The 18,972-nt window shown below is 32.0% G+C and overlaps 2 protein-coding genes across 3 annotated transcripts; one reads left to right on the top strand and one right to left on the bottom strand.

Moving 5' to 3' along the window:
* Positions 1–1,870: 1,870 nt before the first annotated feature.
* LOC125050991 (protein PALS2) lies at positions 1,871–12,602 on the bottom strand. 2 transcript variants are annotated; one of them, XM_047651102.1, is made up of 12 exons: positions 12,456–12,602; positions 9,734–9,831; positions 7,980–8,129; positions 7,652–7,855; positions 7,305–7,538; positions 7,136–7,234; positions 6,729–6,887; positions 6,053–6,263; positions 5,063–5,233; positions 4,091–4,236; positions 3,128–3,202; positions 1,871–2,705 (listed from the first exon to the last, which is right to left on the bottom strand). In XM_047651102.1, the coding sequence occupies exons 1-12, from the start codon at positions 12,535–12,537 to the stop codon at positions 2,529–2,531; spliced, it is 1,806 nt and encodes a 601-aa protein (XP_047507058.1). In that variant the 5' UTR covers positions 12,538–12,602; the 3' UTR covers positions 1,871–2,528. The 2 variants fall into 2 exon arrangements, with proteins under 2 accessions (XP_047507058.1, XP_047507059.1); XM_047651103.1 differs by lacking the exon at positions 3,128–3,202 and having other exon boundaries at positions 12,456–12,600.
* Positions 12,603–16,560: 3,958 nt separating this feature from the next.
* Positions 16,561–18,942, top strand: LOC125050850 (uricase). Its single transcript, XM_047650909.1, has 5 exons — positions 16,561–16,721; positions 16,799–17,313; positions 17,478–17,601; positions 17,725–17,911; positions 18,410–18,942. Exons 1-5 carry the CDS (start codon positions 16,699–16,701, stop codon positions 18,581–18,583), a joined length of 1,023 nt encoding a protein of 340 aa, XP_047506865.1. The 5' UTR covers positions 16,561–16,698; the 3' UTR covers positions 18,584–18,942.
* Positions 18,943–18,972: the final 30 nt, after the last annotated feature.

Genomic DNA, 18,972 nt, shown 5'->3' with positions numbered 1-18,972 from the left:
GAGATTCTGATCTATCTGGCTTATACTATGCGTAAGCGATTTCAATTACATACAATTAACCTTACAGACATTGTATTTCATTGCATTTGAATACATATATCACAAGATGTGCAAAAATTAATATAAACATAAATAACGTGAGCGAAACAGCAACGGAAATAAAAATAACATATTAGAGTCTATTGTCAAAAACTTGTTGATAATTATTTCTTGTAAGTTTAAACAAGATAGTTTTACTAAATAAAACACTCTATAAACAAAAAATACTACAGTCAAAACCGTTTATAACGACATCGTTTACAACGACCTATCGGTTATTACAACCAGATTGTATGGTCCCGTCCGAATCCCTAGTAAACTATTCAGTAAAGAAACCGCTTATAACAACATCGGATACAGCGACATATCGCTTACAACGACGAAATTTTATCGGCTATAACGACCAACCGCTTCTTGTCTCAGCAAAACAAAACAATACAAACGATTTTAAATCTTATTTAAAGGCATTGAATGAATATTTAGGCATATATTATATATATTTAGGTATATATTACCTACGCATTTTCTCCCAACGAACAGCCAACAACGATTTCGGAGGCTCTTAACGCTGTAACAATTTTGCAAAAATTTGTTGCCTTTAACGAACAGTTTGATACTGGTGATACTCATACCTTGAGGAGTATGAAACGTAAAATGCAAAAAATATTTGAGACTGGGCTAAAAAAAAACAGACCAAAATGATTGATTACTTTTGTACCTAATTATTTCGTAATAAATTTTTTTTTCTTTTTTGACTCGTTTACATATTATAATATTAACATACCATATTATAACCCATACCTACCTATTCTAGATAGATAACTATGATAATATAACTTGTAGATAGTGTACATACATATTAACTATACTTGTGTATATATAATATATGACATTGCTTATAACGACTATCGGATATAACGTCGGCAACTATACGGTCCCTTCAATGTCGTTATAACCGGTTTTGACTGTATATGCAAAATACGCACTGCTACGAAATCGTCGATGTTTCTTAAACTCTCAACTCGGATATGCTGCCTACAGATTTCATCACTAAACTCTGATACTCTTGACTTTAGGACTATCTCATCACTACGAATGGTTTAATAAAATCATGCTACTAAAAGTTAAATTCGGCAACCACATGTGGCTTATGAATATGATTGTCATCTTCGATTTAATACTTTATCTGTAAAGCTAATTGAGAAATACTTACTTAAACCTTAATCTATTGGTTTATCACAAATATGTCTGTGATAGCACTGTGATGTCTTTATTTATTACTTGTGCTTTTAAAGTATACAATTAAATTCATACATAAGCGATTAACAACTTATTAAATGCAAAACTATATTAGATAAAGCTAAATATACAAAAAATCTTAACTTAAGGTTGGTAATATGTATTATAAGATTTTTATATCGTTTGCAGATTTCTATTTATAAATTGATCTAGATTTTAGATCTGGCAACCATTTTTAATAAAATTTGGTGGGATTTGAACACCATAAATGACACGTTTTTAACTTATAAATAATTTTAAAGATTTAGAATTATTTTTCATGTAAACCCAATTAATAAACCTTAGCGCAATGTAACATACGAATAACCATGATAACTTTAGTTACCATGAACACAAATTTCCATATATTTGATATAGTCCATTCCCGATCCGAAAGTAGACTAGGTAGGTTTAGGATTTTAGTTCCAAATACGTCCACTCAAGGGTATTTTTCTCAATTTTATTCATGACCAACAAACATCAAAACATCTCTTTTCACCACGTAACAAAAAATGAGGAAAAATACTCATAATAATAAGACAATTAATGTATATGAATAAGGCGAGAAGTCCAGAGTTAGGGGAAGTACTTAGAAAATCCTAAAGATGGCGTTAGTTATGCGATGGTAACACTGACAGTGCAAGGGTAATGGAATGATTTGTATAGTGATATCTGCTTCATTGCCCTTAAATATTCGAACTTTTCAGGTATTCGGCATACATTGCACATTTTACTGATAGCTTAGCTGCAAACTTCTTATACTAATTGTAAAACATTGTTTGCATTCTATTGAGAAGATGTATAATTATTATTGCACTTTAAAAAGTACAGAATAAATGTGATGTTTACATAATCTCTTAATCGTGCTGTATTTAAATCAGTATATATTTATTTACTAAACATAATATATGTGTATAATCTTAACATAAAGATAGCATTTTCAAAAGCGCAATTCCATACAAAAATATATGGTTTTACAAAGTCTTAATTTTCGAAAATTTTCGGAAATGCAGGAAAGCAACGGAGGTATTAAAAGTTGCGAGGCGACATTTTCATTAAATTTAGCTAAGTTTTTCTTCTAAGGAAAATAAGAAAATTCATAGATTTGGATTAAGCAAAAAGTTCACCGATTCTTAAAGCGATTGCCCCTAGTCTCTTAGAACACTTTAAGGCGATTATGCTTATGAAAATGCTATGTATAATGAGAAATGTTAGTAAATCCAGCTGACAGGCACCCATTGGTGGTCAGTGGATAGAGAGTGAAGCGCATCCATTATTTTAGAGTAAGTGGTATCATTGTTTGTGTTTATTATCTCTAAGTCGATGTATTTCTCGTACTGTCTTTGAATACGGGCGCTTTCTTCTAGCGTTTGCTTTAAGTCTTCCTCCTGTCGAAGTATATTTTTTGATGAAGTATAGAATATATAAATTTAAATTATTTATTGAGGGCGATTTAAAAAAAATCATGCAAATAATCCATGTTATCAATATAGAAGAGTTTACTTAAATGTTCGAGTGATTGATTGTTGTGGCAATGTTGGTGGAATATTATTTCTGTATATCCAGGAGGGCTCAAGTTTAAGTAATTGAAATAATAATTACCCTCTTGAACACACAAAGCTGATCATACACTCGCATATGAAGGAAAATTATTAATGAAACATAAAAAATACCTTAACAATATCGTGCATTTCTTCTAAATTACAATAATAAAAAAACTCATAAAATTTTTAGATTAACAGAACATTTTTAATTATAAATTTAAAGTTGTCAGTTTTAATAATAATAAATGTAAAGTATATGTACGTACCTCGTAAAGCGATGCGAGCGACTCGAGCGTGCGCGCGCGTCTTGAGCTGTAGCGGATGGAGCTCTGCCGGTCGAACTACACACATGCTCGGCTATACTAGCGTACTCTAGCTACGCAGGCTTTGCACGTATGAATTTTAATTGACTCTCAACGTTAGCTGTATTGCTATTAGGCATCAAATGAAGTCATACGTGCAAAATCAGTAACTACTGTTTAAATATCTAGATTAAACTCTTAAACAACAATGACAAAGACATGCATTTTAAAAACTTTAAATAGCTATAAAATATATTGTTTAAAATTATCAATTTATCGAAGACTCCAGACAAAAATAATATGTTACTAACTCTTTATTATGACAAATATTTTTACTTAATTTCAATCAAAAATGTTTAAAACATCAACAAGCAAGTTATTAGGCCTGTGGCCCAGTTAACGTATATAACATATTAATAATTAATAAGAAGGTCCTGGGTTTGTTCTCGGCGAAATAGTAATTGTTACGGATCAGCAAAAACTGTTAGAAATTGTTTTACTGATTTCACCCACGGAATTGGTATTTCAGCGTAGGAGACCGTTTAGTATATTGTTTTTTATCGCCCTTATGCCATAACTGAATTATACGAGATATAATTTTTTTATCATTTTATACACATTACCATGGTTTTTTATACTTGCCGATTCCAGGCATTGAATTTAAAAGGTATATCAAGCGTAAATAGCTTTCATCCCTTAAAGGATAATTCTACAAAGGATTTCTAACAAAGTAATTAAATACATCTAAATCTGTTTCAATAATTCGATGGACGAAATAATAACTCAAAATTACTACCGAACCATACACATTCTCTCCGGCTTCAAAAGCGGTCTAATTACACTCTATATTTTTTTTAATAAAAAGCGACTATGCTTATGACATTAAAAACATAGCTATAAGTCATACTTATTTTGAGAGTAACTTACTGTTAGATTCCGGTTAGACGCGTACGTGAGGTTTCTCAATTGGTCTATTCCGGGTGATCCAATCATCACGACGTAAGGAAGATATTCGCTGCTATTGTGAAGCAGTTTCAGAGACTGTGGGGCACAATCCAGAATACACATCTTTCCTGCAAATTAAATAAAGAAATAAGATTAATTATAATATACGAAAACGGCATGACAGAAGCACAGAAGAGTTTCTAGATTTTAATACGCATACTAGCTGCTAACTTCGTTTCGCCTTAGTATGTTTTTTTTCATAGCCCACCTTTTAGTAGCTACTTGCCAATATATGGAACATTTTTCTATGCCCCATAGAGACTGTTTGATTCAGAGTCTAAAAATAAAAACGGGATGGACACTCCTTAAACCTTAAGGGTTTGAAAGAAAGATAGTAGCCGATTCTCAGACTTACAATATGCAAAAAAAAATTCATAACATTCGGTCGTGCCGTTTCGGAGGAGAACGAACATTGTCACGCGAGAATTTTATATATTAGATTTATTTATTTAAAAACCCCACAGGAGCTGCTATACAAGCTCTTAATATATATGTACAAGAAAATAATTACAGTAATTATGGACAATTAATATCCTTAATTCGTTAAATTAGCATATTATATTAACATAATAACTCTTAAACTATATGTATAATCAAAAACCAAAATTTACAATAACTGGAAAAGTATAGCCTTTGACCGGAAACTGAAAATTGAGGCATGGAATATGTCGAGCAATTCGATCTTAGACAACAAGTGATAAAACATAAGTAAGATATATTCCATAAAATGGCTCCTATAACTCAGACACACATTTAATTTAAAACAACTTAAGGCACAGAATATTATCTACCTAATTTCCAATAAAAGAAAACAGAACAGGTGATGATCAATATTTATTGATATAAAAAGAAAATATAATGAAATATTTATCAAATTAATTAGAAAAAACTTACCCTCTTTAATAACGGCTCTTATGGAGTCCAAATGTGTTCCATACAAGTGACCATTATGTTCGCCATACTCAAGGAAACGGCCGGCATGAGCGTCTCTTTCCATTTCTTCCCGAGACACGAACCAGTACGAGGCCCCACTCTCTTCCAAAGGCCGAGGTGGTCGAGACGTATCTGGCGAGAGCAATTACCACATTTATATGTGTGGGTTCGTCTAGTTGTTAATAGTTAGTATATTAATAACTATAAATATATACATACATTATCACTACATAGTATAAAACAAAGTCTCTTTCTATGTTCCTATATCCCTATGTATGCTTAAATCTTTAAAACTACGCAACGGATTTTGATGCGGTTTTTTTAATAGATAGAGTGAAGAGGAAGATATATATGTATAATAACATCCATTAAATAGTGGAGAAATACTGTTATTTTTCAGTTTTCTCAAGTGATGTCGTAAATAATTAAATTTTTTCCGCTTACATTGCAAACGCAGGCTATAATGAATAAATCAAAACTACTGGATCGATTTTAATCATTTTTGCAGTGAGTGACATAGGCTATATATTCAATACCCGTGCGAAGCTGGAGTTGGCCGCTATGTTTTTATATACAATGTTCACAGTTTTTATGTAGTGTATTTAGTATCAGCATTGCACCTGTGCGAAGCCGGGGCGGGTCGCTAGTTTGAATATATATTTCCGAGCGAAATATATGTTAAAAATTAAATAAATTTTGTTATACAAGCTACTCTTTCTGGTAAATTAAATTCACTCAACTTTATAGAAATTAGGCTTAAGCTTGGTAAAAAATACTACTAAAACTAAAAAAAATATATAATAAAAATTAATGAAGTAAGTTTTGATCTAAAATATCACCTATTAATATGAACCTTATTTCAATTTAATTGATGTATATATATTATATCATAAAACAAGTTTTTAGTTTTTAAAAGTTTTTTTATAAAATTCTACACAAATATTAACTTACGTGGGATTACAGCCCCAAACCTATCAGGGTACTCCTGAATCATCTTATTCTTAAGAGTTCTCCGTCCGACGCCCCGCGTGCCCACCAACGCCAACACTCGGCGTAGAAAAGGAGGAGTACGAGCCACCTCTTCATACAGTGCCAATTCAGCACCTTCTAGTTTGACACTTGAACGGGACTCGTACACGAATTTCTTCTTTTTTCTGGATATCTAACCAAGAAAAAATATATTAAACATTTTGTGATTTGGTTTATTAAAGTTAAGAATCCTATCTCCTCCCGATTTCGGTGATGAAGATAGTATTGATTAAAATTATTAAGAGCTGTATGTAGATTGTCTGTTAAAATTTAGTTAACTTTTTTAGTTAAAATTTGGTTTTGTGGGCATGTTGTGTGAGCCTTATAAAGATAAAACGGTAGATTAATCAATAGATTTAAAAATAAAAATATATGGATGATAGATATGAACTGATATGAGAGATGAATTGCCTAGCTGACTTTTTTGAACCACTTTTTGACTAAAACTTGACTCTTGGCTATTCTTATATTACCAGTTTATTTTTATTGGCATCTCTTAGCAATAATACCCAAATAGTAAAGTAAGTAAAACAAACTAATTATCTCTATATAAACCAAACCTAACTCATAAGAGGAGCAGTAAAAGAATCTCTCTTACCCTGGCTCCACATATGCTAATCTTATGCACAAAATCTGCTTCTGGTGGTACATATGCCTTTCTTCTCTCTTCTAGTTCAGGCGAAGGTATTAAACCAACAACATCAGGCTTCTCGACATGACTTGCTTGCCACCAATTTGGGTCTTTTCTATCTGATATCTGAAACATGATAAATTATGACAATGATTTTAACTTTTTTGATTTTGATCTTATGACTTTAAGTATATGTTAGTAATATTCAATACGAATAGTTAAACTTAGTTTTTGGTTATGTTGCAATGCTTTGTGTTGTAATAAATGAAATTTAATTTGTCAAAAATGAATATTAATAATTTTTTAAGTCTTCCAAATTTGATTTTAAGTATTCAGGCAATAAATTATTTTAGTCTAGAGAAGTTTATACATACTTGTAAAATGTCACCTCTTTTAAACTCTAATCCTATTTCTTTACATGGAATGAGTGTATCTTCTACTGGGCTGTAGTCAAATAGCGCCCTAACATAACACTGGAAACAAAAAACTGTTATATTAACATTTTCACAATAATATAGCATAAAGCTACTTAGTGATACATACACTAAGTTTATTATTCGTTAATTGAGCACTCTTTTCTTTTAAATTTGGTCCCACTTTCAAGGTCACCCTGTCGTTGGGTTTTGAAACAGCTTCTTTCAGTTGTTCCTCAGAATCCACTTGCACCCCATCCACCTCCAGTAAGACATCACCCACATTAAGAAGTGCTTGCTTTGCTGCCGCACTGCCAGCTAAAATTCTGGCCACTATCAACTGTCCATGTTCATCTGTTGTAACCTGAAATATTCAAATTAATTTATGCAAAAACACAAGTGATTGTTTATAAGGGTTCAAGATATAAAACTAGAAAGAAATTTTAAATATTTTATTTGTAGATTATAAAAACTTACAGTTAAGCCTAATGGTTGACCAGGCACCTTACGGAGACCCACTACTTTAACAGTTTCAACTGGCATGTCTCCGTTCTGATCTGGACTTGGCGTAAGTGCTTCTGCAGTGTCCTTAGTTCCTTCCTTTATGTCTATTTTCTCATCAATACCAGAACCTCTTTCTAACCAAATTTTACCAACTTGATCATGTACATCAATCAGAGCCTAAAAAATACTTGAATGCTTAGTCATACATATTTTTCAAAACATATTAGAAATCATTTAAACAGCAGAAATGTGTAGAAACAAGTTCGTCAGTAAGAATGAAATGTCTTAATCAATCACGTACCTTAAAATGAACACGAGATAATAATATAGCTAGTTCAGCTTGTTCGATTGTTCGAATATTGTTACCTCGATATTCGCTGAGCGATCGTATTATATTTACATTGTCCAAGGATACAGGCTTCACAATCAAATCCTCCTCAGAATCGATCGACTGTAAATTATAATTATTATTTCAACCATAACAACAACAGTAGAAATGCAGTTGTTTAACATAAACAAGATTAGGCGTGGCACTAACGCTAAGCGTATTTAAAATTGTTGAATTAAAAGAAATATAAAAGTTAAGATTTTTCATTTACATTATTTATATTCTTATTAAACACTTATTTATTAGTATAAATAATAAATAATTTACTTGAATTTTATTGAAAAATCACATAAGAACAAAAGAACACACCCTTGACCGCAGCTTGGTTCCACTTTCTTATTATTAATATTTGACTGCGATGTTTGTAATCGTCAAATACGGACTGTTCATTGTTGACAGTTATAGCGAGTTATAAGTTGTAGTGTCAAAGTTTTTAAATGACAACGTTTATATCGCGCATAGTATATAATAAACGATATGAATAGTCTTTGTTAAATACATATATTATAATTATTTTAAGTAGCTTGCTTTGCCATAATATAAAAAAAGTAGCTTGCTTTAACTTCATCCATTAATACGCATGATGAAGATATAACAGTCCAAGAATAAAAGGTGTATAACCGCGGAATGATGGATAGTCAGACATAAACTTGTATAAATGATAACTTTGGTACCCTAAAACTTGTCTAAACCTACTTATCGTAAAGTGTCCACATCCACAGATATTCTAAGGTCAAAAAATTGATTTTTCCACATTTTTTTAAATGCCGCCGCAATTTGGTCCAATTCGGAATATTCACGAGTGTTTTTGATACCTACTTGCCCTCATTTGATTAATATTCCTGATCTAAATCAGGTATTTGAAATTAATTAAAAATATTGACCTTTATTCGTCTGTCATATGACGCGAAAGTGCTCAGATATTAGTCGAAACAACGATGACGTAGCATGCTTGTAAATAATATTTCTTCACTTGTCTATAACTTATAGTTTAATTTCGTCTGAGTTTATAAGCAAAAAATAATATATGCGTATTTATGTAACAAATAATAATAATTAACAATTAAAAAACTTAACGTTTGTTTGCATGGTACGTCATAGCGTACTTCATGCCTAGAAAATCTTTCCTTTATTAATGTTAATTTAAATTTTAACTTAACACAACGAAAAATAAAAAATTGTATAGGTTCTATAATTACTTTTAAATAATCTAAAATAGTTTTAAAAGTCTTTATAGCCTATGGGGTTTGTGCACAGCCTTTGTCTAACGATGCCAACATTTGACACTATTTCCATAACAAAGAAGAGATATTGTGTGCGCGTGATTCGAAATAATAATTGATATTTTACTTAGAGTTGATGTTTTTATTCAGTTAGTTATTTCAAAGATAATAAACAAATTAAAAATGTATCATTACAATAATTGATTATTATTAGAAATTATTTCAATGTTATGTAATGGTCAAATTTTAGTTGCGTTCTACAGATCAAGTTAAAATATTTATAGTACTTAGTATAATAAAAAGAAGTATAATTCGCTTTCTTTATAATCCCAAACTCGTGTGTTTGCTACTTTTTACCTAAACGTTTTTTGTTCAAAGTTCAGAAACTAGTCTATTCACTTCAATTATAATATATCAATAAACTTTTAACCATAGATATTTTACCTCACATTTCCGCGCAAAATCAGGGCTCTCAACAATGCCTCTTAAAAATATCACGTCATGGTTTGATAAATCTTCTTCTGGTTTTGGTTCCTCCTTTTCTGAAAAAAATATTTGAACTAATGATTTGACGCCTCATGATAGTACATGAAGCTTTATTCGAAAGTTTAATTTTTATGACATTAATTATTTTAAAAAGTACTTTATTTAAATGTCAGAAAAATCTAGCAAAATAATATACAATGATCAGAGGAAGAAAATGTTCAAGTCCCCTCGATAAACTGAAAAGGTCAATGAAGGCTAAGGCCCTTTCTCCACTGCTCCGGTCCGGCGTCGGAAACCGGAATGAGTCATGAGAAAAATATCGGAAGGCCGGATTGCGCTTCTCCACTATATCCGATCCGACAATAATCGATTAGTAAAAATAAGGTTTTTTTCTCTCATCGAGTGTATCAAAATTTGGTTCCAATATCTTACAAACTTCGTACCAAGAGTTTCGTTTTAATATTTTGTTCTTATAATCCTCTATTGTTTTATCCCAGAGGCAAGGGACGTTTTCCACACATTCTATTAATGTAAATAAAATAAATAATCTACTTAATAAATCTTACAACATTATAATCTACTTAATAAATAGTTCACTAATACTATGGTGTAAAAAAATAATAAATAACAACATAATTTGGTTTGGTCCAGGTTATCCAGATTCTTTCAAATTAAAGAAACTATAAATAAACCTGTGAATAATAATTTATAACCTCTTGGATACTTGGATATACTTGGACCGATAAAACACCGCGTTCCGATCTAGCAATTTATCGAATCGTTAAAAACCGGATGCCGGAGTAGTGGAGAGGTACTGTTGTGAGTTTCTAAATCGGATCGGTAATTAGCGTTTGCCGGACCGGAGCAGTGGAGAAAGGGCCTAAGAGCCTAGTCTTTTCTATAAGCAAAGATAAACTGTTTCTATACTCGTGTTCTTTAACAATTTCATATTTCATTTAAGAAACCCTTCATAAAATGGTCCCATCTTTATCTTTATGTACATACTCTTTTAACTAAAGAATTCTTTCATATTACTCTGTCTTTATACGCTGTAATTTATAGAGAAAGGGGTTTTTTTCTGCAATGGGAGAGTCGTTCATGGAAAATGTAATCTCATACACAATGAAAAATATTGCTTTATAGATAAATCTTTAAATTTAGTTAATAATAACTTAGTAGGCGAGACTCTAAATTTAGGATCGTGAATCGTATTGATCTTTCTTTTGTTTCAGACAGTGGTTAAAACAAATACCAATAAACTTTGTACTACGAGTTCTTATTTCTTGGTTCTTGGTACTTTTTAAAACTAAATATATTTGTGTACAAGGGGATTTATGTATCTATGATGTGTATATATCAACTTTGTGGAAATTTTAATACTGAAAATAAGCTCACGATGAAAATAATATCTAGTAAATAAGTGTTTATGAGTTTTCTTCATAAATCTGTGAGCACGTAAGTACTTACTGAAAATCTGGCTCTATGTGGCTTATTGTATATGCATAAATGGCGTTGAGATTTTTTTAACATTATCTGATATTTATAAAGCACTTTTAATATGGTTTTATTCAAATAAGAAATAATAGTTTTGCATGAAGATAAAGGTGGTGTTCTAGGCATTCTATGAAAACAGTATATTGTATTGTTAATAATTTCTTTAGAATACATAGAGGTAGCTGCTTATATTATCTCACTGTTATCTTTATACTTAATTTAAACAATATTTTAATAAATAACAAGGAAGTATGTTTGTAGAACGTGTTCTAGAAATATAATCAAGTAATTTTTTATACTCTATTTGTTCTTAAAGCCACGTACAGTAAAGTATTCAAAGTATTCATTGGACGGCGTTTTTTAAAAGTCTTAGTACTCGAATTAAAGGCAATGTATATCTCTCCATCTCTGTGTAGTCAAGGCTTGTTTAATTATGTTCCTAAATTGTTTCTTATCTTTAAAATCCTTTTATTCAGAGAGGCATAGAAAAATGATCATATGTGCTTTAAATGGAAAATACACGGTGAAATAGCCAGTATCTCGATGATATTACAAAAACGTCTACCAACCTATTTTGTCTATTAATATCAATGATAATATGTAAAGTATCTGTAGTAGTGTAGTAGTATTATTTAGTGTATAGTGTTCTTTAATAAGACAGAAAGATGAATGACTCTGCAGTAATGATGTCACATGTGTAGCGAGTCGAAATCAGAACGAATAAGATTATTTTTAGTTATTTCCGCGAAATATTTTAAAAGAATGAAGACTGCAGTCGAATCATGATTTTTCTCATTTATGAACGATATAAAACTTTGATAAGTTATAAATGAAATTAACGTATTTGATGAGATACACATAATCTAGTTTCTACATTAAACAAAACCTTACTGAATTTTATATCAACGTCTTAGATAGATTGAATGTGCTCACTTAAAAATATTTGAAGTTAAGAATGTATATCCTAATAGACACCCGCAACTTTATCTATATGGAAAGCTTAGAATTCTATTAAAATTTACCATAGGTAATAAGACTGTTCTAGAAATTATTATATATAAAATACTTTAATGCTAAAGCTTTTACTTTTAACGTCAGCCAAAGGAAACCTTCCTACTGCAGTGATTTAGGGTAATTACCGCAAATCCGTGCAAAACATGGATTTAGTTAACACGCAATGACTTACGGTCGTCTGGTGGTTTATTGGCTGAAAAATCCCTGAAGCCTCGCCAGCTGACGGTGTATCTACCGCTGCGTCTCACCATCATTTCACAACACAAATCACAGAAGAGAACGCGTGCTTCGCTGGTTCATGCGTGCACGTGCGTACGTCACGCGCGCGCCGTCAGCTGTCCCTGATGAAACACGTCAGCGCCGCCCGCCCTCGCGCCTGCGCACAACGACTTTCGCGTCGTTTATAGTGTTGGGTGCTTTTGTCGATATTCCGTTACACTACGTGAAATTATTTACTTATTACCGTCGTACTTACTACTTATTAATCGAGTATCTCTACTCAATGTTAGTTTAGTGTTAGAAGTACACAAATCAAAAATGAAAATAGTATTCACTGTCATACATGGCGGTTTTAGGACAACTGCTGATCCACGTTACAAACGGAATTAAGAAATTACGATACGTAGACATAATGACAAATGGAATTACAAAATTTCGATATAGACATAATTACACCTCTACATACAGCCCCTTCTAAAAAAAAATAAGTAGATACTAAAAAACAACAAGTTTAGTGTTGGAGGTACACCAATCAAAACCGAAAATAGAATTCACTTTTGTTCACTTTCACGTCGGGAGGTCACCAGTTTAGTGTTAGAGGTACACAAATGAAAACCAAAAATAGTATTCACTGTCTTTTTTGTCAGCACTGTATAACATGGCGGTTTTAGGACGACTACCTGATCCACGTGACAAATGGAATTACGATATTTTGATATAGACATCATTACGCCTCTACATTGGTAACGGATATGTTGTATAACCCTGCAGACAACATCAGGATACAAATCCTGATCCTGAATCCCGGCTTGCGTTTGAAGATTGTTACCAGACGTAGAAATTTATCTGCTCTATTACCCTTTTGAGGGATACAATTCCATCTATTGTATCATAGGTTGGTAATGATAATATGTTTAATAAGAAACAAAAAAAATAAGCTATTACGTAACAGGACTAACAATGTTAATAATAATATATAATTTATTTTCAAAAAAACTAACCGCTACAAATCGTAGAGTTGTATCTAGATTTAAAATTGTTTAAGAAATTATCGACATATCTCTTTGATGCGCACTTAAAGCGCATCCGCCGCCCGCCCGCCCAAACTCTTAAACGTTTACTATTACACTACTAACACTGACGATTAAGTATTTTTGAACACGTATTTAGAGATAAAACGATTCGTTCATTACTATCATAAAATTAACACATCGAGCGTTTTAGATAGAATTTCTACGTATTTTTTTTCTTACGTATAATACATATGGTATATGATAGTTATTTCCAACACGAAAATATACAGTATTTATAATATTCTTAACGTACATAGTTATTGTAATAATATATAAAAATTGAAAATTAAAACAAATTTAAAAAGTTTGGTCCCTGTGGCAGTGTACCTTATAGCTGCATTTCCTTGTTGTATTACGATACTTATTCGTTGAGCGAGGAAAGCACCAGCTCTGGAGTCACCGGTACTATCTACTAGGCGCGTTCAATCTTTAATTAGCGCCTGTGCACTTGAACCCCACGGCCCAAGACTCAAGAGACTTTATTCCAAAGGGAACAAAATTAAAGTTGGAGGAAAGACTCTTATATTTATGCCTGCTCTGCGGCCGTGCCAGCTTTTACGCTTTTCCGAGGGAGGTGAGACGGGGCTACACAAGTAGCATCCCATGCCAAAGCTCCTTCCATGCTCCAAGGGATCAATGACATCCCATCCGGCCGCTTGCCATCGTCTCTAGCGATTTTGCAATTGCAATTGACATTTGCAATGGAGGCCATGGTGTCCAACGCTACTTACTTCAAAGCCATAGGGACACTTCTAGGGAATACATATGGACACTCCTAAGTGAAGGTTGATGGCAATGCGAAGTGATTCAGGGTCCAAAAGGGTGCCAGTGTTTGTGTTTGTTTTTTTCCTTACGTATTAAATTTATAGTTTTATTCTTCTTGATAGCTGGCTACTTCTTGGTTATTCGTTAAACTAATACTTGATAATTAAATACGCGACTCTGAATAAGGCTTTTGATAAAAGCTACAAGCAAACATAGTCATCCGATATTCATTCATCACACATATAGATTGAAGTATCCATCGTAAAAAAACATTATTGTAACGTCATAAAATCGGTAAATATAAAAAGTAAACCTAATAAAATGTTACGAGGGCATAAAATTGCGTGCCTCTCCTATATAGTTTCAATTCGATTACATAGACCAAGTATTATTATTAAAAATCACGAAAGACTTTTTCCATGTATTAAAACTCTTTTGGAAATGCCGAGGTTTATTGTAATATGATAACTATTTAAAGGCGAGCATTGCGAAGACATTTTATATATTTCTATGTTTGTGCCAGCTATATATAGAATTATATATATATATAGCTAGAATTTAAATCAAGATTGCGAATGAGACAATTTGCCAATAAATACTAATAAATTAAGTAAGAAGTGTCGCTTAAAAATGTAGAATTTGTTGAAAGTTTTATTACGCTGATTTGTGTGGCTTTCAGCTGATCAAAGTAAACCAAAGATACTATTTAATGTACAATATTATATATATATATTACAATACAAAAATTAAGAAAGAAATTAGAATAATAAAAATTATTAAAATAAATTACAGAAGAATTAACCTAAGCTGTATATAAAAATACTAATTATAATTTTACGTACAATTAAATTACAATTTAAGTTATAAGCAAGTTATGTGGACAAGTACTTACTTTACAAATTAAAAGGTTTTTATGATTTTTGACCTTCAGCGATTAACACAAGGACACAATAAAAACAATCAAACGTGTCAAACATATTTGTCATTAATAAACTAATAATTAAAATTTGGTTACGCTAATGACAACCTAGGTAATCTCGTCTTGTTTATATTTGAGAAACTAAAATAAAAAAATGAATCTGAGGCCTAGACCTAAATACCTCAGATTTCTAAATCTGTTTCATGATCATTTTTCAATCTAATAGGCAAGTAGGTGATCAGCCTCCAGTGCCTGACACACTGGTGTAAGACATGTCGGTTAAAGTTATCAATTGGTTTTTCTTAGCAATTATATGTTATTTGTTTGTTACCAACGTTCAGAGAAAAAAGGATTTATTTAATTTAATGAAAGGAAACTTCAAATAACTTTTTAAATTTTTCGAACAACGTATTTTTATTGAAAACACTACAGCATCAAAAAAAATATAAATCTATAAAATATTCAGATTAACTATCTGTTTCGTAACTTACACTATATTTTTATTGAGATGGGTAAGAACTGTTGTCTATCTCAAAAGTACATAATTAATTATATCTCGATATTATTTCTTAATTGATCAAGTATTCGTTACCATAGCAACGTGGGATCAAAAAGGTCAAGCACATATTGACAAAAATTAAAATGTATGGTCACGCTTTATCACATTGGTCGTTTACTCACAACATATCATGATATTATTACAATGAAGTCTAAGTCGTAATTATAAATATAACATTTACAACAAGAAACGTAAATTTAAAACCCAAGTTTGTAATTCAACAGATTTGCAATAGTTATTTTTAATAACAACATAATTAATCATTACAATTAAGCAAAATATTATTGATAAATCAGAAGTTTTGATGTCGTGACCTGGCCAAAATGATGAAAAATCGATAGCAATTCTGTCTTCACTTTATCGTTCTTGACGACTAAAATTGTAAACGAGATAAAGAAATTTTAAGTTTATTAAAAATTGTTGATTTTATAATTGTTGCCAAGTTTTAAGAATCTGTAATCTTGAGGCCACTTTTTCAACGAACAGATTTTGTAGCAGAATTAAGTTAATAGTATAATATATAATAATCCATGGACTTTTTTATTATTATACATTCATATGGGCAGGCTCTTGAGGGATTTTCAAATTGGAGAGTGGAATTGGATTAAATTTTGTGGGCAATGTACTAATTAGTGGGCATTTTGACAAGTTGTAAGTTTTTAATCTTTGTTTACATTAATTTGATTTAGTAAATCAAGCTACACACGAAGCGATAAAAGTTAGGTTTGCATATTAGTCGCGTGCTCATTGCTGATAACACAGGTCACAGGGCACTTGTATAAATGTGTTGTCCGTTACGATTTATCACAGTTCGTCACTAAATGTTCCGAAGGCGTTTCTTGCACACACTTAAAATCAAGTAATACAAATATTTAAAAAAATGCCGTGGACAAGCACTAACAGGTTAATTATTTATATATTTTTCTGATTGCTACTGCTTTTATTTTTAGCGTGGATATTTAATTTTTTAATATTTACAGAATTTATGCGAAACCTTCCAACTCAAGCGCGGGTGAAGGTGGTCCTCTCGTTGCGTCGAGAGGAGTATCAGCCACGGCCGCAACTACCGCGGCGGCAGACTCAGGTGGTCGCTTTGAGCTCAGCGATCACGGTTATGGAAAGAGCTCCGTAAAATTGCTGCACGTGCACAGAGATGGAGAACGACATGCAATCAGAGAATTCGAAGTTTCAACAGAACTGAAGCTGGCATCGGAATCAGCATACATAGTTGGTGATAACAAAGAAGTGGTTGCAACGGACTCCCAGAAGAACACAGTCTATGTGTTAGCGAAGAAACATGGGATTAAAACTCCAGAGGAGTTCGGTGCAGTTGTAGTGAATCATTTCCTTTACACATATAAGCAAGTAGCGGAAGCTAAGTGTCATGTGATGGAATACCCATGGGAGAGGTTGCAAGCCGGCGCACCGCACAACCATGCTTTTGTCTTCTCTCCGGCCGCCACCAGGTGGTGTGAAGTTTCTCAAGCGAGACATGGTGAGTGTATATTCAAGAATTTATTGTGCTCTTTTCTCGATGTGTGTTGTTATCAAGTCCTATTTAACTTTTGATGGGCGCAATAAATAGAACACACGCGTTAATTTAACAATATTCATAATTGTTAATTAATTGGTTACTAATGATAACAATTTTATTAACAGAGGCCGTAGTAGTAAAAGCCGGTTTGAGCGGCTTAAGAGTGCTGAAGACTACTCAGTCGGCGTTCGTAGATTTTGTTCAAGATGAATACACCACGTTATCTGATGCAGCAGAAAGGATTTTCAGGTATATTACCTAGATCTGTAATATATTTTTACAAAAGCCGTTGGAATATTTTCATCGGATTCTAGAATCTTAAAGATGCTTCAAGCATTTCATATCTTGTAATCTAAAATCGTGTCTTTACAGTACTGTCGTAGAAGCAGAATGGACGTATGATAATATGAGAAAAGCTGATTTTGACAATGCCTGGCTAACTGTCAAAGACGCGATTCTTGATAAATTCGCCGGACCTCCTGATACAGGAGTTTATTCACCTTCAGTACAACACACATTATATCAAGCCGAAAAAACTGTTTTAGAAAAAGTGGCTGAGGTGAGTTTTAATAGTTTTTATCAGTATTTGTATCCGTCGATCACGGACGCAAGTAGCTGATATTATTAATAATTTTAATAACTTAAGATTTATTATTATCAGCTTATAGTCATGTGACTGCACCAAAAATAAACAAAGCATCTTAATATGTTCGTTATAATAAATCATACGAGATAGATTCCTCAATTATTTAACGGCGCGTGCGTGATAAACTTAACAATGATATAATAAATCATAGATTGGACTTATAGTGACCCAAGAAATTGAAAGCCTAATAAATTAAGGATCTTATCGCATCTGTATTTGCTTCGATTACTTAATAATTTAACACAAGACATTATTTAAAACAAAAATAGCTTATGTTTACTCGTGTCTGGAGATATAATTCTGTCCGTCATGATTAAGGTTCACGTGATTAAAGAGTACGGTTCAAATGGCTATCAGTTAGTAATTTAGTTCTTTGTCTTTTTAGTATCCTGTTGAACAATTTTTTTTCAGATATCTTGGATCCGTATGACCATGCCGAATAAACATTACCTCAACATTGATGTATCGAAATTCCCTGCAAATGTCACTAAAGGGGATCCGCGGCACTACATATATCAGCCCATAGATAAACCAGCTGGACTCATCTACGCGCAGCTACGTCGTAGACCTAAAAGCCGCTTGTGACGTAGACTTTAATTAAGAAACATTTCTGAGTTTAAAACTTCAAGGGCTCTCTATTTAAATGTTTTTGTTAATGACATCCGCAAAAACATGGATTGTTTTGTTTAGTTAAGTTAAACTAAGATTAAATAAAAATTGTTTAAAGTCAGATGTTATGTTTCAAAAGAATAAGATGTAATTTCATAATAATGTAATTGTAGTCCTTTAAGAGTAAAGGAATTTTGTTATTACTTGTAACAATACATGACTTGTGTCCATTCTTTAATACTGTTTGTTTAATAGAACTGAATATAAATATCTATCTAGTCAAGGTTCATAAACAATGAAGAATAAAGAATATTTAATAAATTGGCTTTAAAGTATTCTATTTATTTTATTTACACCTTCGCATA

The sequence above is a fragment of the Pieris napi genome, chromosome 7 (genome assembly GCF_905475465.1).
Source record: "Pieris napi chromosome 7, ilPieNapi1.2, whole genome shotgun sequence".
NCBI lineage: Eukaryota > Metazoa > Arthropoda > Insecta > Lepidoptera > Pieridae > Pieris > Pieris napi.
The sequence above is the reverse complement of the archived record's forward strand: the minus strand, read 5'-3'. Positions and strand labels throughout refer to the sequence as shown.

Bases quoted from the DNA above. Each gene is read 5' to 3' on its own strand.
- LOC125050850 (XM_047650909.1), top strand. From the start codon at position 16,699: ATGCCGTGGACAAGCACTAACAG. The intron at 16,722-16,798 runs GTTAATTATTTA...TAATATTTACAG, and splicing joins CCGTGGACAAGCACTAACAG to AATTTATGCGAAACCTTCCA. The intron at 17,314-17,477 runs GTGAGTGTATAT...TTTTATTAACAG, and splicing joins AGTTTCTCAAGCGAGACATG to AGGCCGTAGTAGTAAAAGCC.
- LOC125050991 (XM_047651102.1), bottom strand. From the start codon at position 12,537: ATGATGGTGAGACGCAGCGGTAGATACACCGTCAGCTGGCGAGGCTTC. The intron at 8,130-9,733 runs GTAAAATATCTA...TATAATTTACAG, and splicing joins ATTTTGCGCGGAAATGTGAG to TCGATCGATTCTGAGGAGGA. The intron at 6,264-6,728 runs GTAAGAGAGATT...TTTCTTGGTTAG, and splicing joins TTAGCATATGTGGAGCCAGG to ATATCCAGAAAAAAGAAGAA.